This window comes from Rhinopithecus roxellana, chromosome 6, assembly GCF_007565055.1.
Source record: "Rhinopithecus roxellana isolate Shanxi Qingling chromosome 6, ASM756505v1, whole genome shotgun sequence".
Classification (NCBI taxonomy): domain Eukaryota; kingdom Metazoa; phylum Chordata; class Mammalia; order Primates; family Cercopithecidae; genus Rhinopithecus; species Rhinopithecus roxellana.
This window is the reverse complement of record NC_044554.1, coordinates 83,516,636-83,538,831: the sequence shown is the minus strand read 5'-3', so window position 1 is coordinate 83,538,831 and position 22,196 is coordinate 83,516,636. Positions and strand designations below refer to the sequence as shown.

The 22,196-nt window shown below is 48.6% G+C and overlaps 1 protein-coding gene across 4 annotated transcripts; it reads right to left on the bottom strand.

Annotated features, from left to right (window-relative positions):
- Positions 1–1,547: 1,547 nt before the first annotated feature.
- On the bottom strand, positions 1,548–21,961 carry UPP1 (uridine phosphorylase 1). 4 transcript variants are annotated; one of them, XM_010374421.2, is made up of 10 exons: positions 21,739–21,961; positions 21,235–21,381; positions 20,275–20,470; positions 15,457–15,521; positions 10,146–10,263; positions 7,975–8,133; positions 6,538–6,652; positions 2,882–3,091; positions 2,461–2,607; positions 1,548–1,749 (listed from the first exon to the last, which is right to left on the bottom strand). In XM_010374421.2, exons 4-10 carry the CDS (start codon positions 15,498–15,500, stop codon positions 1,610–1,612), a joined length of 933 nt encoding a protein of 310 aa, XP_010372723.1. In that variant the 5' UTR covers positions 15,501–15,521; positions 20,275–20,470; positions 21,235–21,381; positions 21,739–21,961; the 3' UTR covers positions 1,548–1,609. The 4 variants fall into 4 exon arrangements, with proteins under 4 accessions (XP_010372723.1, XP_010372722.1, XP_030788203.1 ...); XM_010374420.2 differs by lacking the exon at positions 21,739–21,961 and having other exon boundaries at positions 21,235–21,507; XM_030932343.1 differs by lacking the exon at positions 21,739–21,961 and having other exon boundaries at positions 8,087–8,133; positions 21,235–21,437.
- Positions 21,962–22,196: the final 235 nt, after the last annotated feature.

Genomic DNA, 22,196 nt, shown 5'->3' with positions numbered 1-22,196 from the left:
CTGCATCCTCAGCCTGCCCCAGAGCCTGGTGATAAACATTGTCTGGCTGGTCAAAGAGAAAGGCTATCCCACACTGGGTCCTGCACCCACAGGGGCATGGTGACGTCCAGTTGAAGTCTGGGGGTGCTTGATAATCTGGAGACAGATAAGCGCACAAAAGTAGCAAGTCCAGCCCCTGCAGCTCGTGCTGGAGAGGCCAGGAGCAGAGCCTTTAGCACACTGCCCTGGGTGCACAGATGACACACAGCCACATCCCAGGACCCTGAAGCCTCCTTGAGGGTTCCAATTTCTCCGGGACAGCTTCAACAAAGGGACCAAGAAAGGCTGAGGGAGAAATGGAAGGAGATTCACTCTCCACCCTAAGCAAATCTGTATTACAGACCCTAGAGCTTGAGAAGGTGGAAGGGAAGGAAGTTTTTGATTGGGACAAGGGTCTGTCTCGCTCTTAGCACCTAGAAGGGCATGTGGGTTCAGTAGATGCTGAATGACCCTCAATTTGGGTTGAATCTCAGAATCACAGGGAAGGCACATTGAAGAGTGCAAAGACCACATGCGTGCACCCACACCAAGGTCCCCACACACCTCCCCGCACCACTCCAAGTCACACAGCAAACTGCTAAGCAGAGCCCCTGAGCGTGGGAGTGTTCCTTAAGAGTCCACCAGGAAATAAGTCCATCTCAAGGACAGGAAACAATAATACTAGAAAGTGGCCACACTGATGTGGGGAGAGTTGGGAAGTCAGCCAGGACCCTGGGCAACCCATAAGCCAGTGAAGAACAGAGACCCAACTGCCCCTGAGCTGGGGACCTAGGCCTGCCCAAGAAGTAGTTGCTGCCAGACTCATCTGAGACAGACAGAGGGGCCACCCTGGATTCTCCCCTCTACTATAAGGTGCAACCCAAAAGGAAGCTAAGAGACATGGAGTCTGGGAATGTCAGTATGAGGCCAGGAATGAATGCTAGGCTGACAAGCCATGGACAGAAACAACAGGACAAGCTGTCTTGAGCCCAGGTGTCCCGTTTCCCATCCCTAGGTACTTGGATCAAGATACTAGCAGTGTGGACAGTGGGTGGGAGGATTGCTGTCATGTAACTAAGCTGGTGTGGATGGTTTTGGGAAAGTGTGTGACTCTAACTTGGAAACTGTGTATACGCCTATTTAGGTTTACATTGTTTCTCAAATACCCCTCCTGTCTGCTTTATTGGTTTTCAGTCATCTCTCATTGCCATTTCAAGTAGTGCATGGAATTTTTTAAATGTATCAGGAAATTAGTTTCCTGGCACTGTTGTCAGATTTATCATTTAGTGACATAAAATCTGACTATTAGAATTTTAAAGTCTGAAAAAATTTCCCTAGAAATAGCACAAAAATTTGGTACAATGTTCTTGAAGAAACCCCAAATCAGGCTAACATAGTTGAAAATGCTCCAATGAAACTTCAAAAGGAAGAACATCTCCCAGATGGTTAATCCAAGATTCTCTGTCTCTTAATTGCGATCTGATTTTCTAGATTCTTGTATAAAGTATGCTCAAAGTCGAAACAGGGGATTTTGGACAGTGCTTTTAATGGCCAGTGATCCCAGCAGGTCTGTGGAGGTGCAGGGCAGCACTCAGGCCTTGCTCAGTTTCTTCTTGATGAAGTAGCTCACCAGCCGCTGCGGCCTCTGCTGGTACTCGGTGAGCACATTGTGAGGGCTGCTGATCTGGTCCCCTTCCAGGCGGTTCAGGAGAGTGACACACACCACGGCCGCTGCAAAGGGAAGACTACATCAAGGCAAGGTGCCGGGGGTCTAACAGTTCACAGGGACGGAATGAAGGACCCATGAGCTCTCAGAAGCAGCCTGTCGCCCTCCTCAGGAAACCAGGCTGCCCATGCAGTCAGGCAGGGCCAGAGGATGCAGCGCGGGAGGGAAAGGCGCTGGTCCAGGAGCTCGGAAGGCTCCTCCTTCTCTGACACCACCCTGCCCTGTCCCTCCCTTATTCTTGTGCCTCTCCTTCTAAAAGGAATTCCCCATTCCAGGACCAGCTCAGGGCTGCAAGCACCACCTTGAAAGGCACATTTTGGGTGAGGTGACAAGGGGATTCTGCAGAGCTGTGAGTTGGCCTTCAAGCGTGGCTAGTACCTTGAGGGTAGATGAACCACAATTCAGAAAGTCAAAGCACTTTGAAAACCGAGTTTTTTATAGAGCGGGTGGCAGGCAGCCTCATGGGGCAGCAAAACCTTTTTGTCATTTTTCCTACGCAAGGACACTGAGAATCCTGCATTTTGTCATGTGACAATCAAAGGACATTGAACACAGGGCTGTGGGGACGACATGTATGTTCAGAAAGTGACTTGGGGGCAGGGGAGACAGAAGCCAGAAATGGGTACCGGGGTGCCCCAGGAGGAGGGGCCCCAGTGAGGGGCTCCAGGAGAGCAGAAGTGAAGGAGGGATACTGAGGCTCATCGAGAGCTGCCTACCTTGGAGGCCGCAGGCGCTGCACATGGCGGCAAACACCGAGGACTCCATCTCAATGTTGCGGACGCCGGCTGCATAGGCCGCCTCCAGATACGCCTGCTTGTCCTTCTCCGTGTAGGAGCAGAGAGCCCCATCCAGACGGCCTTGCCCTGAGGCACACATGGAGACATGAGAACCACATGCATGTAAGAAGCTCCTACAACACATCAGCGCTATGATGCCCAGAAGGTCACAGGGACAAGCAAGACCCATCCAGGTCCTGCCTAGGTCCACTCAAATGGGTCATTATGGCCACCATGGGAGTAGTGCAACTGAGACAGCAGCTTGGCTTGTAGAAATCCCAGCTCACAGTGAGAAGGCAGGATCAGGGAACGGACCAGGGTTCCCTGGCTGAAGGATGCCTCCTGGTATCCACGGCCTCACCTTCATAGAAGTCCAAGGTACACATGGTGTTCCCCACCACTGCGGTGAACTCGTTCAGCTCTGCAGAACACAGCAACAGCTCCTGCACCAGCTTCTTGTTCAGGTCCGTTTTCCGGATGACCCGCTTCCCCAGCACAATCTGCTCAAACTCTGCCTTGAAGCAGGTATCCACTGCCTGCTCTGTTATGACCACGGTACCAGGTTCCAGACCTGAGGAAAAAAGCAGACATCAAGATATGCAGGGTGTAAAACAAAAGAAAATAAAAGCGGGGCAGCCAGGGAGCACACAGCAGAGCACATAGAGGAAAGAAGCAGATCCACCCACACATCCAAACACGAAGCATCCAGTACTGTTCTCAAATACACAGTGACCCATTTTCCCATTCAACTTTTTTTTATGCTATGAAAGTAATTAATGCATGATCATTATGGACACTATGGAAGAGAAAGGCACAAAGAAGAAAATAGAGGGCTGGGCGCAGTGGCTCACGCCTGTAATCCCAAGCACTTTGGGAGGCCAAGGCGAGTAGATCACCTGAGGTCAGGAGTTCAAGACCAGCCTGGCCAACATGGTGAGACCCCATCTCTAGTAAAAATACAAAAATTAGCCAGGCATTGTGCTGGGTATCTGTAATCCCAGCTACTTGGGAGGCTGAGGCAGAGGAATCACTGGAACCCAGGAGGCAGAGGTTGCAGTGAGCCAAGATTACGCCACTGCACTCCAGCATGGGCAAAAGGAGCAAACTCCACCTCAAAAAAAAAAAAAAAAAAAAGAATAAAATAAAAACGGCCAGGAACCTTCGGGTACTTTGTCCCATGTTTCTTGCTTCCGTTCACTGCGATTTCCCACTGTCGTCTGTCACTAAACCATATACCATGATGTGTTTTATTGATCCCTGTTTCATACCTTGTTAATATTTAAGATTTCAGGCAAATACTTGAAAAGTAAACCAGCAAAAAGCGGACGGGAACAGTATAATGAAGTCCCACACCCTAAACCCAGGTGAACTATGACCAACTCCTGACCTACTTGGCCTTCCTCTCAGATTGATGCATTATGAGGGTCCAGTTTCTGTGTTCTGGGCATGCCTTCCTGGAGTAGTTTCCTGCTTGTAGGGACACTACTCTGCTCCTTATTCTTTGTGTTATATGGGATTTGACCACTGTTATGGACCAGGACTGAATGTTGGCTTCCCCCTCAAAATTCATAGGCTGAAATCCTAACCCCAAAGGTGATGGTTTTAGGCAGCAGGGCCTTTGGGAGGTGATTAGGTCATGAGGGTGGAGCCTACATGAGTAGGATTAATGCCCTTATAAAAGGGACCCCAGAGAGCTGCCTGCCCCTTCTGCCATGTGAGGACACAGGGAGAAAAACAGAGCTCTATGAATCTGAAAGTTAGCCCTCACCAGACACCAAATTTGCTGGCTCCTTGACCTTGAACATCGCAGCCTCCAGACTATGAGAGATCGATTCCTGTTGTTTATAAGCCACCTGGTCAATGGCATCTTGTCTATCAACCTGCAGGGACTACGATAACTATGATCCGTTTCTGATACTTATTTTAATGCAAAATCGGTTTTCCTAAACATGTGGGAGGGAACAAGAAGTCAGATCTTTTCCAGAGCTCCCAAGTCAGTTGTTTTCATGAAACATTAAAAAACACCGCCGACTGCAAAGACCTTTGCTTCGCTCCCCACATGTATCTGAACTCCTCTTTCCCTTGCTACTCCTGCAGCTGTTCTGGGCAATTCAGAGTCTCCTTGTAGCAGCTTCTCCCAGCACCGGGGCTGGAGCTAGAGGAGAGCGTGGCTGATGCCTTGGCGAACCCACAGGGCCTGGAGTGTTCAAGCTCCTTGGAATTCCAGCATCACTCACATTGGGACGCACAGGCCCCCGCCAGTGTCAGCTGCCATCTTCACCACATCCCCTGCACCTTCCTAGGAGCGCCTGGGACTCTTGTTCTCAGGTCTGTCCATTGCCCTGAGCTTCCCCCTGAGCAGCTGCCAACACAACCCAGATCTTGAGGTTTTTTGTCCCCACTCATTCATACTTTGGGTTTGTGAAGATAGCGCATCACCTTTTATAATCAACTATGTCCAGGGGTTTTTGGTTTTCGTCCCTAGTTGCTCTTTCCATTTTTATAGAGCAATTGAAGAAAATTCAAAATCTATACTATTCCCTCCAGAATTATCTAATCACTGTTTTAAAAATCACTCTAGAGCAAGAACTCAAGAACCATTTGCTAGAGTTCCTGGCAGAGGCCAGCATGCTATGCACAGCTGTTAGTCTCAGGTGGGCGGCACTGGAGACTAAGTCTGCAGGACCGAGACAGCTCATGGCTGTGGGTGTGTTGTCCTAGGGACAATTTCACTAACCTTGGAATTACAGTCACACAAACACAGATTGTATGCTCAATCTCTCTATATAATAAAAAGAAAAGAGACAAGATAACATATTCAAAAGATTTGGGTCTAAAGCAAGTCCCCTGTCAAAGTCAGGACACTTAAATTCCAGAATTTAAATTCTAGAATTGCTGCAAATCCTAGATAGTCCAGGCCCTAGACAGCCTGGAACAAGTACACACAGGCCTAGCCAGCAGCGTCAAAGCTCAACTTTCTCTAGGGCACGTGCAGGCTTCCTCCCTGAGCTCCGAACACCTGGATGGGAACAGGAATCGCTAGAACCCAGTTTTTAGCAGAAAGAATGGCACAGGGTTAGAACCCCAGAAGGCGAGACCACTTATTTAAAACAAATCTGCCTAACAGACAATTCAACAACTTGTTAGCTTTTGCTTTCTCGTTAAATCTCATTCTTTCTTTGCCATCATTGTGGGGTTTTTTTGTTTGTTTGTTGTTGTTTTTGAGATGGAGTCTCACTCTGTCACCAGGCTGGAGTACAATGGCGCGATCTCGGCTCACTGAAACCTCAGCCTCCTGGGTTCAAGCAATTCTCCTGCCTCAGCCTCCCAAGTAGCTGCAGCTATAGACATGTACCACCACGCCCAGCTAATCTTTTGTATTTTAGTAGAAATGGGGTTTCACCATGTTGGCCAGGATGGTCTCGATCTCCTGACCTTGTGATCCACCCACCTCAGCCTCCCAAAGTGCTGTGATTACAGGTGTGAGCTGCCACCATGCCCAGGCCAACCATCTTTGTTTTTTAAAACATGTTGAGGACAGGGACATTTTAAGCTAATTTAAGGACACTTATCTGAGGTTTGTACTGCACCTCTCTCTTCCCCCCTTTGATTTTCCTGTGGCTTTTCTCATAAGGTGCTTCAAATCCCTGCAGGATTAGGGAGGAGGAAAAGTAAGCAAAGGAAAGGAGAGAATGGAGAAGAAGGCAAATTAGAAAGAATAAGAGAGAATCAAGCAGACAAGAAGGCACAAATTGTGTAATCCCAAAAGGATGAGTTTCCCCCATATGCATAGTGTGGTGCCCTTCTGCTGCCTAGCTCTGGGGTGCGGGTTGGGAGAACAGGTTGAACAAAAACAACAAAACAAGCTTCTTTTCACACCTCCTGTTCACAAGCTTTCCTTGAACAAAGCCAAGAAAGGAACTCTTTGTCTCTAATCCCACACCATATAGAAGCTGCCTTGGCATGCCGCAGTCCCTCATCCATTCACAGGGCAAGAGGCCCCTCTGCAGACCTTACCTATCCCACCAGAAGTGCCAATGCGGATGATAGTGACGTTGGAGCACCGGGCATAGTACAGCAGCTTTATGAGCTCATGCAACATGATTGAGATAGAAGGAATGCCCATACCATGCTGGAACCAAGGAGAAACACCCGTGTTAAGCCAAGGTTGTGACTTTGTCAATGTTCTAGTTGACGTTTCAAGGGATGTAATTCAATCTAACATGCCCATTGTCATAGTGATGGAAGATAAGCTTCTTAAATATACATTTAAGAAGTAGTAACACTTTGGGAAACTTTAAAGTGTATGCAAAGCTGTCAAAGACAAAACCCCATTTGATTGACACAATTTGTCAAATAGGTAACAGCTGAGGACCCAGGGGCTCAGCAGGGAAGCAGCAGTCTGCTATTGCCAGGTAACAAACAGCTCCTTCTAGCATTTGAATCCCTGCATAAATACCCACCCTATTCCCCCACACCCTGCCACAGGTTAAAGTTTTATCTCCTTTCTCTTTTCTCCCTACACCCTCTGCTTCAGCCAAACTAAGTAATCAGCTGGTTCCTCAGCCCACTGGACACAGGATGCCTTGCTGATCTTATACTTCTGCTTGTGCCTTTTCCTCTCTTTGGGGTCTCTGCATACCTCCTTCTCCTGCTCTCCCCTTCAGAGCACTCCCCCTAGTGTCACATCTTCCGTGATGCCTCTCCCCGGATGGCCTCAGCACTTTCCAGGGGCTGTTCCTGTGGCAGAGCCATACAGTGGAGGCATCCCTGCTAGAATCGGTCACAGAGCCTTACACACAGGAAAGGCTTGCACAGATTATCAGCAACTGAATAATGCCTTGGTTCCCTGATGTGTTCTAGCTGGCTGACATAAGCTAGAGTCCTCAGCTGACTGGAGAGGTAGGGGTGCACGTCTCAGCAAAAGGGGTTCCCTTTCCTTACTCTGCAGCTGTTCATTTATATTGCTCCTGACAGAAAATCAAAACTGAAAAATGAAAAGACTTCTATGGTAGAAACTGGAGATTTCTGTGTTCACCATGCTCATTGCTTAAATCAAAATGTGTTTTGAAGTAACTCACTGTGAGGTGGCAGAGAGGATTAGAGGCCTGATACTTTGAGGCTCTCCTTCCATCCTGCTCCAGGCAGGGCACCCCCTACTGTCCCTCCTCTATACCCCAAGCACTCTAACTCCCTGCACCTGCCACCCTCACACTGTGTAGACACACAGCTGTGTATTTGCATTTGTGTACTTAGTCTCCCCTGGAGACTGAGCCTCAAGGGCAATAGCCTGGGTTCAATAATCTCTGAATCCCAGCTACTGTGGGCTTACCCTGCTCTCAGCCATTTACAGTAAACAGGTGTGAGGGGACCAGCTGTCTGTGTGTGCAGAGGGCTGGGGCACAGGGGCTTGCAGAGCCTAGAGACTGAGCACAAGGGAGGGCAGGTACTCACACTGACAGACAGCACCGGTCCTACTTTATACATGGCATAGCGGTCAGTTCCCGCACAGATGTTGGGATAGTCTCTACCTGGGCAGTCAAGGCCCAGCTCTGCACCAACGCACCTGATGAAGGCTTTCATCCGGGAGGGGCTTCCGCCAACACACACAAACTGCAGCCAGAGAAGAGAGACCCCTATTAGTGCACTGTCTATAGCAGAGGTCCTCAAGTGGGGTCCCTAGACCAGCAACATCAGTATCACCAAGGAACTTGCTAAAAATATAAGTTCACTGGCCTCACCAGGACCTGCTGAATCTAAGGGGCCCAGTAATCTGCTTTAACAAGCCCCCCTGGTGAGTGCTCAAGGTGGGTGGCCAAGCATCAAAAGGCAGTCAGCTCCACAAATGCAGGAATCCAGACCCTTGCTCTCTCTGAGGAGATAATTCCAGGTCCTTTGCATCTTCAGCCTCCCTCAGTCATGTAGAAGGCAGCTTGTGGAGACAGCCTGGGTTTGAAACAGAGGGAGCAGCTCCTCACTGTCCCTCTGTGTTACCAGGGCCCCACAAAATGGGCTACTGATCACTCTCTCACCTGTTACCTGAGTGCCAAATGGCCAATGCTTGTGAAGAGCCAGCCGAAGCCTAGAAGAGGCTCAGGAAGTGATAGCTATTCTGGGTGGGTCTCTCTCAGAGAAGTAAAACCTTTAATTTGCAGAACGTCATGTAAGAAAATGTTGGTTTTGAAAAAAAAATTGTTTTACATGAGTAAGTTTTTAAAGAGTTTGAAGATGGCTGAGGCACGGTGGCTCACACCTATAATCCTAGCACTTTGGGAGTGGGCAGGCAGATCACCTGAGGTCAGGAGATCCAGACCAGCCTGCCCAACATGGTGAAACCCCATCTCTACTAAAAAATACAAAAATTAGCTGGGCATGGTGTCATGTGCCTATAATCCCAACTACTCGGGAGGCTGAGGCAGGAGAATTGCTTGAACCCGGGAAGGGGAGGTTGCAGTGAGCTGAGAGCACACCACTGTATTCCAGCCTGGGCAGTGAGAGTCCAGCTCAAAAAATTAAAAAGATAAAAGAAAATACTTATTCTCTAAACATAAAAAAGAAATTTCCATAGCCGGGAATAAAAATCACTGTGGATTAACTTAATAGGATGAATGAAAATTTAATGAATTAAAAGCACATGGAAAGTTGTCCACAACTAGAAACCAACACTATCAAAGAACAGGATGATTGATAAGACATAACACCATTGTTTAATTATGATCCCATGTAGCAGCATTGGATTCCAGGGTCCTGGCATATTTTGATTTTTAATTCTATATGTCAGTTCATCTTTACCCATTAGACATTTCAAAGTCCTATGTTAAGATAAATCAGAACTAAGCAACTTAAGACTTGGTAGAAAAAATTAACTGGAAGCTGCATGAAGCAAAAGAAGACATTAAAGGCAATTAACAGAATATCAATATGTATCTTATATTACAAACAAGATACAATGACCTTTCTTTACTATCCTTTGCTTCCCTAGGAAATTTTTACATCTTTCTCTTCTCTCAATGAAGCATTAGGAAGTTTATTTATATATATTGTTTCAAATACATAGGCATGCCCCATATAACGATGTTTCGGTAAGCAAGGAATCACATATACACAATGGTGGTCCCAGAAAATTATATAATACCATGATTTTACTGTAGCTTTTCTATGTTTGGATATGTATGGATACACAAATGCTTATCACTGTGTTACAACTGTCTCCAGTATTCAGGACACTCATATGCTATAGAGGTTTGTAGCCTAGGGCATATGGCCGAGGCAAGTAGTAGGCTCTACCACCTAGGTTTGTGTGGTTACGCTCTAATGTTGTCCACACAACGATGAAAAGACCTAAGGCTGCATTTCTCAGACCGTATTTCCAGCGTTAAGCAATGCAGGACTGCTCTAAATTTGCAAGAGGTGAATTAGGGAACAATTTGGCACTACTTAGGAAAGTTTTACTTGGTGGTTCACATATTTGAAAGTTAAAAATTTGCAAACATTTGGTAAACATTATGTCTGCATAAACCTGGTAGCTGTGGCCTCTCCAGCATTTGTGGGTTGGTCTACCTGTATAATATAGGGGGAGGTTGATCTTAAGACAAATTCCAAGGTGTCAACACCTGGCCTCTTACCTTCACATCTCCAAACAAGGCTGGGAAATTGTGTCTGCTAGTGGTGAGATTGAAATGATAGAGAATATCTTCTTTCATTTTTGCTATGTTTGGATTTAAAAGTCTGACGGGGCAATCACTGTTAAAAAACAAGAAAGTGGAAGGCTTATAGAACATCAGTGCCCATTATCACAGAAATGCCCTATGTCACACACGAGGCTCATGGTGGGAGAGGCTCATGGTGGGTTGGATCTCCCAGGTTGGATATCTCCCAGGTTGGATAGGGCCAACCCTGGAAATAAGACAACCCTAACATTGCCAAGGTCCCCACTTGCCTCCCCTCTGTTCTTCCCCCTTCTGCTTCCTTTTAACCCCTGTTGCTCTCTCTCACGGCTCTGTTTGGAGGGCAATAGGGATGAAATCAGAAGAGCACACAAAAGTACACAGATGGAAATGTTCAATCTACCCATACAAGGAGTAGGGAGTACAGCCAGTTGCTCCTCTAATCAAGTTCATTCAATGTATAAACTTGACTTTATTTTAAAACTACTATGTTTATCATAGGAAATATGAACAGAAATAAAAACAAACTCTAATCCTACCTCCCAGAGATAACTTTTCCAATCTGCATACCTTCAATTTGTTTTTGTTCTGTTTTGTTTGTTACACTAGCTACGTCTACTCAGTACAATATCCAATAGGAGTGACACGATAAGACATCTGTTTATCTGCTAGAAAATGTACATGTGGCTTATGCTGGTCTAGAGCAAGCATCAGCAAGCTTTTCTTCATAAAAGGCCAGGCAATAAATACGTGTGGTTTTGTAGGCTGCATGGTTTCTGCTACTTCTCAAGTCCACCATAGGCATGTGAAAGCAACTACAGATAGCACACAAATGAGTGAGTGTGGCTGTGTTCCAATAAAACCTTCCTTACAAAACAAATGCTCCAGGTCTAGATGAGTCCATCTCAGGCCTGTCAAAGTCTCCTAGAGCCAGCGTCAAACATACCTCCTTCAACAATGTATGCCTTCCGAGTCCTAGAGATGGGCGGGCTCCCTTACAGGAAACCGAGGCAGACATGGGACCCTGATGTCAGAGCAATTGGGGACCTCTTTTTCTTCCTTCTGAGTCTGACTTTCTGCCCTGAACCCCCTGGTCATGTCTCCTCCTCAATCTAACTCATGAGAAAAGAAAAAGATACAAGAGAGGCAGGGTCTCAGCTGCCACGGATTTGGAAAATAACTGTGACATAAGGGATGTAGCCCCTTCACAGACATTGTCCATTCTCTCCCCACACGATGCTTGCTACACCTTATCTATATTCTAACACTGATATACACAATTAATGTAATAACTTTACCTCCAGCAACAAAAACTTCTGGAGGCCATGACCACATCTTATTTATCTCTGAATCCCACGGAACACACCGCAGACAAGCAAAACAAGGTTGAGATGGACCCATCCTGTTTTATTTATTTTATCATTTTATCAAATCCCTATTTCTATCTGGCACTCATCAACAGCAGACACCCAGGCTGCAAACACACTGATGGCCTACACCTGACCACTTCCTCCTTTCATGCCCGTCAAATGTTCCTTCCTGTCAATTCCCCTAGAGTGGGGCCCAGGTGTGCTCACACCTGAACATTTCCAAAAGGCTGATATAGAAAACGTAAGTACAAAAGGTTATACACAGAGACGGGGAGATCTTTGTATAAAGGGGCAGGGGGCTAGGTGACGGTTTCCTGTAAGGGCAGGCAGAGACTGTGCTAACTACACCAGCGTATCTGCTGAAAACCCTGCTCAGGAAGGCACAGCAGCCTGCCTGAAGCACAGAGCCACACCCACCTGCCCCTAAGCCCACCTCTTCCTAACAAGCTGTGGGGCAGTCTCCAGAATCAGGGTTCATTCTACTCCGGGATGTGGGGCAAGGCCATTTTTCAAGGGACCAAATCCAGAATCACGTGTGGTAAGGACCATCCTTGAACTTTTCTCAGAAAGCCTTTTTGATCTCCAGGCCAATCTGAAATGCTGACAATCCGCACACCCCACAGTATTTTAGGATCCTTTAGTGACAACTATTTTTCATGTAGGTAACATTTTCATTCTCCTTCTTCAGGATGTTAGGAATACACAGAGTACAACATAGAAGGGCTAAGAGCCATGCTTCAAAATAACAAAACAGGATGTGATTAAGCACTTTGTCACATATTTCAAAATAAAATACTTGTCTTCTTCTCCTTGATTCTCAGAAATGAAGAAGAAGGAAATAGGGTGTAACTGTGAAGACAGGCAATGATTTTAAAACATGAAAATGTGGCCAGGTGCAGTGGCTCATTGCTGTAATCCCAGTACTACAGGAGGCCAACACGGGTGGATCACTTGAGCCCAGGAGTTCGAGACCAGCCCGGGCAACATGGTGAAACCCTGACTCTAGAGAAAATGCAAAAATTAGCCAGACATGGTGGCATGCACCTATAGTCCCAGCTCCCTGGGAGGCTGATGTGGGAGGATCACCTGAGCCCAAGAGGTTGAGGCTGCAGCGAGACATGATCACACCACTACACTCCAGCCTGGGTAACAGAGTAAGACTCTGTCTAAAAATACAAATAAATAAAAATAAAAAAAGGAAATTTAACATGTGCCATAATGAACCAGTAGATGCCTCAATTTATTTTTTGAAGGATTTTAAAAGAACAAGTCAGAGACATAATACTTGGAAAAAAATATTTCTCTAGTCTGCACATAATTTCAAGTGACTTTATTCTGCTTTATTCTATCACTTTATTCATCTAGCAAATATTCATTGAGCATCTACTATGTAAAAGAAATATGTGAGATGAAAGAAATGAAAACTGTCTGGGCGCAGTGGCTCATGCCTGTAATCCCAGCAATTTGGGAGGCTGAGGTGGGCAGATCGCTTGAGCCCAGGAGTTTGAGATCAGCTTGGACAACACAGTGAAACCCCGTCTCTATGAAAAATACAAAAATTAGCCAGGTGTGGTGGTGCATGCCTGTAGTCCCAGCAACTCAGGAGGCTGAGGTGAGAGGATCACTTGAGCCCAGGAGGCAGAGGTTGCAGTGAGCCGAGATCATACCACAGCACTCCAGCCTGGGTAAGAGGGCGAAACCCTGTCTCAACAAAAGAAAAAAAGGAGGTCGGGCGTGGTGGCTCACGCCTGTAATCCCAGCACTTTGGGAGGCCCAGGCAGGCAGATCACAAGGTCAGGAGATCAAGACCACCCTGGCTAACACTGTGAAACCCCGTCTCTACTAAAAATACAAAAAATTAGCCAGGGGTGGTGGCAGGCGCCTGTAGTCCCAGCTATTTGGGAGGCTGAGGCAGGGGAATGGTGTGACCCGGGAGGCAGAGCTTGCAGTGAGCCCAGATCATGCCACTGCACTCCAGCCTGGGCGATACAGCAAGACTCTGTCTCAAAAAAAAAAAAAAGAAAAAAAAGAAAGAAATGAAAACTGGCTTCTGATTCCAGGAGTTTATCAGCAGGGAAAAGAAAGCAGGATCAACCTTTATATAAACTTGCCCACATAGCTTAGGACAGGCACATGCGGAGACAAGAAGAGAATGAGACGGAGGAGACACAGGGGCCTGGGGTGTCTGGGGAAGGGGAAGAGGGAGGGCTCTAGAAAATGCTGGCTGAATCTCGCACCAGTCAAGCATCCTATGCTGAGTGTACTGAACATAAAGATGAGTACGATCCAGTTCCACTCATGGAAGGCTTTTGACTTGGGGTAGAAATGAAATTATTAATAGCTAGCACATATCAATTCATTTACTATTCTCAGTATAAACTAAGTACCATCAGTAACCCCATTCAAAGTCCAAGGTCACATCCTTCCTAAGAGGCTGTACCCCTGAGCTCTACACCTGACTGCCTTTCAGCAAGTGGAACACGTTAGCAAATAGCTGATGATAAAACAAGGGAGGGTGAAATCATTACTAACGTGAGGGAAGGGGAGGAAGCCCGCATTGAGTTGCTTGGCACTTGGTGTGCCGGCCCTGTTTTCTCCAGACTTCATTTCCACCACTCCCCTCCACCCCCACCAGCCTCCTGCTGGGCCTCAACCTCAAGCCATGAGCAGGAGGAGGGAAGAGGAGAGCTCCAGAAACTGGGGACAAGGCATTTTTGGCTGTCAATGACCGAAAGTACCAGGAATACTATTAGTTCAATTAAAAAATAGTCACTGAGGCAGGGCACAGGGGCTCACGCCTGTAATCCCAGCACTTTGGGAGACTGAGGTGGGTGGATCACTTGAGGTCAGGAGTTCGAGCCCAGCCTGGCCAACATGGCGAAACCCCATCTCTACTAAAAATACAAAATTTGCCAAGCGTGCTGGCTTGCACCTGTAATCCCAGCTACCTGGGAGGCGGAGGCACCAGAATCACTTGAAACCGGGAAGGTTGCAGTGAGCCGAGACTGCACCACTAACTGCACTCTAGCCTGGGCAACAAGAACAAAACTCCGTCTCAAAAAAAAAAAAATTACTGCAGGGAATGTCCACAGGCACCAGAAACTCCAAAATGGACACCAGGACTTCTGGGGAATGGAGGAGGAGAGGGGTCTTGTCCATATGGAATTATGACCTGGGTATGCAGCTGTCACATGCAAGACTTCAGAGAGGTCTCAGGGAAGTTACAGAGGAACAAAGGACCAGGAGTTCAGAGCAAGGATGGCCAGAGGTCACCACAATCCTGGGTGATGCCAAGGTCGGAGGCCACCAGGACTGGGGAGAGGCCATGGCGGCAGGACAGAAGGCCTGCCCAGGTAACCCCAGCAGAGGTGGGAGACAACTGGGGGGGGGGGGGGGTGAGAAAATAAGAATAATCAGCGGATTACAGTTCACATAGGAATCAGAATGAAGACAAGAAATTCTTGCTTTTCTAGCAATGCCTAAACACAAGCGGTGTCATGCGAAGCATACCAGGAAGTATGACAAACTGCAAATAAGAAGGCATTTAAGATTCAGAACCAAGGCAGAGCTGAGTGGTAAGCAGGGGATTTTGGTTAAGAAAAGTGGCACATAGAGGAAAAACCTACTAGACAGAGATTTGAGCAGGGACTTGCCTGGTTTTCTGAAACAACATGTCCTAAGAATCAAGAGCTGAGGCCCCAGCGCCCGACCCCAGAGTTCTTTAACCATCTAATTTACGAACGTCCTGAGTCATTAATCCCTCCAGGCCTCAGTCTCTTTCACAAGCATCAAATGTGTTAATATATGTCAAGTCCTTAGAAAAATGTGTGGCACACGTATGCTCTATAAACAACCCAACCCAACCACCCAACCCAACTGGAATGAAATGGGAGTCTTACTTGTGACTTTCAGGTTCCTCTGCATTGGCTCCTGTGGCTGCCATTCTGTCAACTGAGGCAAGACCCTAAGGAAAAAAAATCACAGAATGGAGTGAATCCACTCAGTAGAAACCAAGGTTGTGTAGAGCCCCACTAGTATGTAGAAAGTCAGTGCAATGAAGTGGAATTCCTTACACACCTGATGTAAGTGTGTGAACTGTGTGAGAAATAGAGAGGAGAATGTGTATGTGTGTTTATAGCATTGCTAGTTTCAGAGAAGAGGTGGTGAAAATGTGCCAATAGTCTACGTGGACAGGCACCTCACATATCCAGAGAACCTGTCTCCTTTATGCCTGTAAACCCAGCACTATGGGAGGCCGAGGCAAGGTGGAGGTCAGGAGTTCAAGACCAGCCTGTCCAATATAGTGAAACACAGTCTCTACTAAAAATACAAAAATTAGCCAGGTGTGGTAGCAGGTGCCAGTAATCCCAGCTACTCTCAGGAGGCTGAGTCAGGAGAACCGCTTGAACCAGGGAGGCAGAGGTTGCAGAGTGAGACTTCATCTCAAAAAACAAAACAAAACAAAAACCTGTCCCTTATTCCCAATTTCCCAGCCCAGCCAGTCAAGACTCACTGACCCAACACACCACACCTCTCTGCCTCCCTTTTCTTTTTTCAATAGAGATGGAGTCACCCAGGCTGGAGTGCAGTGGTGCCATCTCGGCTCACTTGCAACCTCCGCCTCCTGGGTTCAAGCAATTCTTCTGCCTCAGCCTCCCGAGTAGCTCAGACTACAGACACCCACCACATTCAGCTAATTTTTGTATTTTTAGTAGAGATGGGGTTTCACCATGTTGGCCTGGCTGTTCTTGAACTGCTGACCTCAGGTAATCCACCCACGTTGGCCTCCCAAGGTGCTGGGATTACAGGTGTGAGCCACCGTGCCCAGCCTCTGCCTCACTTTTCTAGAATCTCAGATGCTCTTCTCTAGCTTTCAAGGACAGCCAGGGGAGTGGGAAGAATTGGGTCAAAGGTGAGGAAAAGGTACCAGCTCCAGGCGGGGCAGTGGGGACAGGGGACCACCACAGGAGGCAGAGGGACTGAGGCTGACCTGAGTCAACCCACAGCCCCGCCTCCACTGCAAAGCCCCATGAAGGAAAACGTGGCGTACCTGCAGTTATTCTAGTAGGGCTCATTAGTCAGAAATCCCCAAGACCACTTCTCTGTGTGGAGAAGGGCAGGGTTTTGCCAGAGCTCTTAGAAGGAGGGTGAGACTCACGTTTTGAACTCAGTTAATAAAGCAACAAATCCCTGAATGCCCTGTAATGGCCAGGCCCCCAACTCCCCGGAAAGCCTTACAGAGTGGACAGAATTCATGGGGAGAGGAGAGTGAAGCACTGAGTCTACGGGATGATCCAAGGCTCATAAAGATACCAGTAGGAGTTGTGAAGTGAAGCCGCTTTCCTGAGGTCAAGCCAGTTGTTTCCAGGACGCGGTTCTCACCTTCATAACTCAGCAGTCTCTTGTCACCAAGCTAAAACCCAAAAGGTCCCTTTTTGGACAATGGGATTTATTACCATAATATAGTGATCATTCCCAGCAAATCTTGAATGCCAGGGAAAATTACATTTGTTGGGTGTGGAGCAAAAATGTTCCCTCCAGTTGCTGCCTTAAATCTCTCCACCAGGCTTTCATTTTCCCTTAGCATTTACACAATACTTCTTTGGAAAGCCTACTGCAGTCCAGCTAAGGAGAGCTAAGAAGGGGAATACGGTGTGGTGTTGCTGATTTGTTTTTTTTTAATTCAACACTTTATTTTTCATGTTTTAGAAACAGGGGCCATGCACGGTGGCCCACGCCCCTAATCCCAGCACTTTGGGAGGCCAAGTCTGGCAGATCACTTGAGGTCAGGAGTTCAAGACCAGCCTGGCCAACATGGTGAAACTCCATCTCTACTAAAAATGCAAAAAAAGTTGCTGGGTGTGGTGGCACACGCCTGGAATCCCAGCTACTCAGGAGGCTGAGGCAGGAGAATCGCTTGAACCCAGGAGACAAAGGTTGCAGTGAGTCAAGATCATGCCACTGTACTCCAGCCTGGTGAGAGAGCAAGACTGCTTCAAAAAAAAAAAAAAGAAAAGAAAAAGAAAGAAAGAAAGAAACAGGGTTTCACTCTGTTACCCAGGCTGGAGTGGAGTCGTGCAATCACAGCTCGCTGCCGCCTCAAATCACTGGGCTCAAGTCATCCTCCCACCTCAGCCTCCAAGTAGCTGGAATTATAGGCATGAGTCACAACACCAGTGTAAAGGGTATGAGTTTTAAAAGAGGTATCATGCCTTGGTCCCCGGTTCACCAGGGGCCAAAGGAAGGACAGTGTAGGGATGAAACTTCATGAATAGGCAGAGCTACCTCTCCCTACATGTGTGGAAGGAGGAGGGAAGAGCCAGAGCAGTGCTTCTCATCAAAAGGCCCTACAAGAGGATCCTGGGACGATGGCATCTGGTCATGATTTCAGACTTTCTTCAGGATCCATTAAGCAGACCTACTCACTGAGGGAAAAAGTAGGGTTTAGGGTCAGGCAGAGAGTCCTGGTCCCCAGGGCCAGTTCCTGTTGGGCAGGAGCATTCCCTCGTAAGAGCGGCTCCTCTGAAGAACATGCCCTCTTACAACCTCCCCCAAAACTCTGTCCCCTCCAGGCTGCTATTTTTTTTTTTTTTTTTTTTTTTTTTTTGAGACGGAGTCTCGCTCTGTCGCCCGGCCTGGAGTGCAGTGGCCGGATCTCAGCTCACTGCAAGCTCCGCCTCCTGGGTTCACGCCATTCTCCTGCCTCAGCCTCCCGAGTAGCTGGGACTACAGGCGCCCGCCACCTCGCCCGGCTAATTTTTTTTGTATTTTTTAGTAGAGACGGGGTTTCACCGTGTTAGCCAGGATGGTCTCGAACTCCTGACCTCGTGATTCGCCCGTCTCGGCCTCCCAAAGTGCTGGGATTACAGGCTTGAGCCACCGCGCCCGGCCTGGGCTGCTATTTTTGTCTTTAGGGGTAGGGAGCTAATGAGAGGGAGCAGCCCCCCAGTGAACTGGGCAGGGGAAGAGCTAAGAAGTGAGCTCCCTTGGGCTAAGAGCTGAGAACATCCCACTGAATCAGAGACTGCTGAGTGGCTCCTGGAAAGCTCTCCAGAGAGAATCCAACCCCGTTTGTAGAAAAGGAAACCCAACCAAAGACAGAACTTCCTGTCTGGCCTTGCAGAGTACGGATGTTTCTCTCTAGGCTCGGTTGCTTTTCTTTACTCTGAACCAGAGAAACCAAGGCCACATCAGCAGAGAAATCAGCTCCCTTGTCCAGTCATTGCCTTCGACTGGCTCCTTCCTAGTGGGCTCCAGGGCCTGCCTCACTCTCTCTTTCCCCTTGCAATCTTAGTACCTGTAGCATCCCCCCTCCTGGGTGTGAGAGACCCAAGAGCTACCTTCTGTCCACTTTTCAGTCCTGCACTCAGGGAAGCTCTATTTAACCACACCCACGTAGGCAGAGAAAGTTGCAGATGTCTGCAATGCTCCAGTTGAAAAGACCCTGGTTTTGAGGAAGATGTCAGACTGGGCTATTTTAGAAAACCATTCTCCTAACATTGTACCACAATGTTCTCCAACTTCTGTAAGGAAATGAAATGCAGTTTCTCAACAAGTCTTCTCTCACCGCTCTAGAAAGTCATGCTCTTCACTCCCCTCCCCACATAACAGGAGAGTTTTGCTGGTTTTACCTGGGCTGCAAATTCTACCTCCCAAGGAAATCCTAAACCTGGCTCAGGATTTGGCTGCCTGAGGAGGAGCCTTTTCAGTGATCACCTGGGGTTCCCCTACCTATTACCAGCCAGAGCCAGCTTACTAAAAAAAAAAAAAAAAAAAAAAAAAAAAAAAAAAAAAAAAAAAAAAAAAAACCTGAAGATGTTTTTACTTTTTTTTTTTTTTTTTACTTTTAACCCATTAAACTCAAATCAGATTGGTAAGTTACTTGCATAAATAGCTTAGTTTGTAAACATTTAAAATACTTTCTTGAATGAACATATTTCAAACGCAAATGTGTGAGAGACAGAAGAAGGAAGAAGAATGTTTGGTGTTTATCTTTAGGGAAGAGGAAAACCTAGTTTCTGTTATATATTTGATTTTTGGGTCTTGTTTTGTTTTTTTTTACAATAAGTTTGCATTAATTTTAAGATAAGTAAGGTCAACAAAAGTCCACTTTGACAAAAAGCCCATGTAAAGAAAAGCTAATTTGTCCTTCTTAAATGAAACATGAATGCCCACCAGTGCTGAAAGTATTGGAACCAAGAATAAAATGTGTGCTTGATAAACCTGTGCTGAATTAAAACGGTCTGCGGTGATGAGGTTTAATGCAGAGGACCAGAAGGTCTGGGTGGCCTCTGAAGAAAGAAATAATGTAAGAGTGGCTGAGAAGTGGGGAAAGCTTGGGCCAAAATGCGGATGGCAAACAAACTGAAAGGCGGAAGAGACAAAGGCCTGCCCTGGGAATGGCTCAGCAGAGCTTGTAAAAACCCAGAGTAAGACATTCTGTCTGTTCAAGGAAGTCACAAAGTTTTTTAAAGACCCGCGGTTACAGCCAATAAATGGAACCACTGGTCTTTTCAACCCAGAAGACCCCAGGAAGGTAGAAAATGAGCCAAGGAAAGGCCAGGCAGGGGACGTTGGGGAAAGGAAACAGGGACGGAGAATCAGAGACGGAAGTGCAGAGACAGGTCACCCAGGCGCCTGGAAACTGCCTCTATGGCCTTCACGGGAAACGGCCTCTTTCTACTCCGGATCCCAGACTGTGCTTCTTTGAAACTGACCGTCAGAGAACAGCGGCTGGAGGCGGACAGACGTCTGCAGTGGGAGCCGCAGTGGGAGGCCCTCCAGGCGTTCCAGGCAGGGGCAGGAAGACTGCCGGCGAGTCACCCGCGACCGCGAGTCACCTCACCAAGCCCTGAACTGGGACAGGAGTCGAGAAGTGTCGACGAGCTGCGGAGTTCCTTGCTTCTCTTGGCCCTGTCAGGTCCAAGAACAGGTTGCCATATAAAAGAATCGTAAAGCAACCCCCTTCCCCATGCAAATTATGTCATATAACGCATATGAGTGTAAAGTTTCTCTGCGGAGCTGCCAGATAACTCGATGCCAATATTTTATGTGGTAACATTTTGTTAAACGTTGACTCGATGGACACTTGACTCCATCTTAACACTCGCGTAACAATTATCCTCCAATTGAAATTTTACCCCCTCTCCCTTTAAAAGGCGTGGGGACCAAAACATCACTTGGTCACTGAAGTCACCAATTCCTTCCTCTTATCTGGGGCTCCCAGCACAGTTTTAGGAGTTCCCGCACTCCCCGCCGGGTTTGGGCTGCGAGAAGCGCCCGCCAGCGTCCTGCGGGACCTGACTGCCGGCTCTGCCTCCACCCTCGCAGCGCCTCGGCCTGGTGGTCTCCCCGCCCGGAGCCCCGCGCGCTCGGTCGCCGGGACGTGGCAGAGGAGGGCACGGGGTGGATCCGAGGAAGCGCATCCCGCCTGCGCGCTTCCCCCCACCCATGCCCACCTGCCCCGCACACATCGGCCCCAGAACCTCCCGGCCGCGCGCACGCCTCCCCGCGCAGCCGTCCCGGGTTGCTCTCTGCTCCTTCTCGCAGCTGACAGCCAAGGTGCGCCTGAGCCTCGGTCACCGCCCCTACAGGTAAGTGGGCAAGTCGCCAAGGCAGGGGACTGGCCAACCTCCTGGGAAGAGAGAACGGCGGGAGCCGGGCCGCGGCGAACTCACCGCTCGGTCTGCGCAGAGACCCACTACACCCGCTGCGCCATCCTCGCACGGCGACACCGGCGACAAACACTATGCTCCAGGGCAGGTCGAAGGGGCAGCTCTCGGGAGGCTCGCGGACGACGGGGCGAGGGTCTGTGCGCCGGAACACTCGAATGAAGGAACCACTTGCGAGGTGAATCTCACAGGGAGTCTGCGAGCGCCCCGCCCTACCCTGGGGTTACCGCTTGGCTCAGGCCCCGCCTGCCCTGGGCCGGCGGACTCAGCTGACCGCACCCTGGGCCACCCGCTGACAAGCCCCGCCCGCCCCCACCTTCCTCCGCTCCTCCGGCCCTGCCCACCCCCCCCCCCCCGACCCCCACCTTCCACCCTCTTCCCGCCTAGGTTTCGGGAGCCTCCGCGCTCAATTGCTTCTACCCTCTGCGGAGCAGTTGGGCAATTGTCAAAAACCAGCAGCCAGTTCTGTTACTCATTAAACCGCCCCTACTGTAGTGGAAATCTCCTTACCCAAGTGATCCTAGCCTGGGGCGGAGGAAACCCGGCTAGAAGCGGCTCTAGGAGGAACCCAAGGTCACGCCGCCAGGCACATCCCGGGTCTGTCTGTCTGGAGGTGGCCCCGCGGCTGGGGCCAGCGGAGACAAATGCCAGCGTGGGACCAGCCCTGGCCCGGTGGTCGGGGATGTGGAGCTGGCACTGTCACCGTGTGTACCCTCTATCTCTCTGGATGGCCTCCGCTTCCCCCGCTGGGAGTTTCTCTGGAACCTTCCTGATCCTGGGAGTTCCCCAGCTGGGGCAAAGCCAGGAGCTCGCCCGAGGAAGAGAAGTGACTCATTCATTTAGAGTCGCAGCTAAGTGGCAGAACTACCTCACACCGGCACTGCACTCTGACCCCCAGCGGCCAGACTCGCCTCTCCCCGGCCGGTGCTCACTCTTCGTCTAAGACGTCTTTCCTGGTCCTCTCCCTG

Bases quoted from the DNA above. Each gene is read 5' to 3' on its own strand.
- UPP1 (XM_010374421.2), bottom strand. From the start codon at position 15,500: ATGGCAGCCACAGGAGCCAATGCAGAGGAACCTGAAAGTCACAA. The intron at 10,264-15,456 runs GTAAGACTCCCA...GTTTTTTAACAG, and splicing joins GAGGAACCTGAAAGTCACAA to TGATTGCCCCGTCAGACTTT. The intron at 3,092-6,537 runs GTAAGGTCTGCA...TTTTTTCCTCAG, and splicing joins TGGCACTTCTGGTGGGATAG to GTCTGGAACCTGGTACCGTG.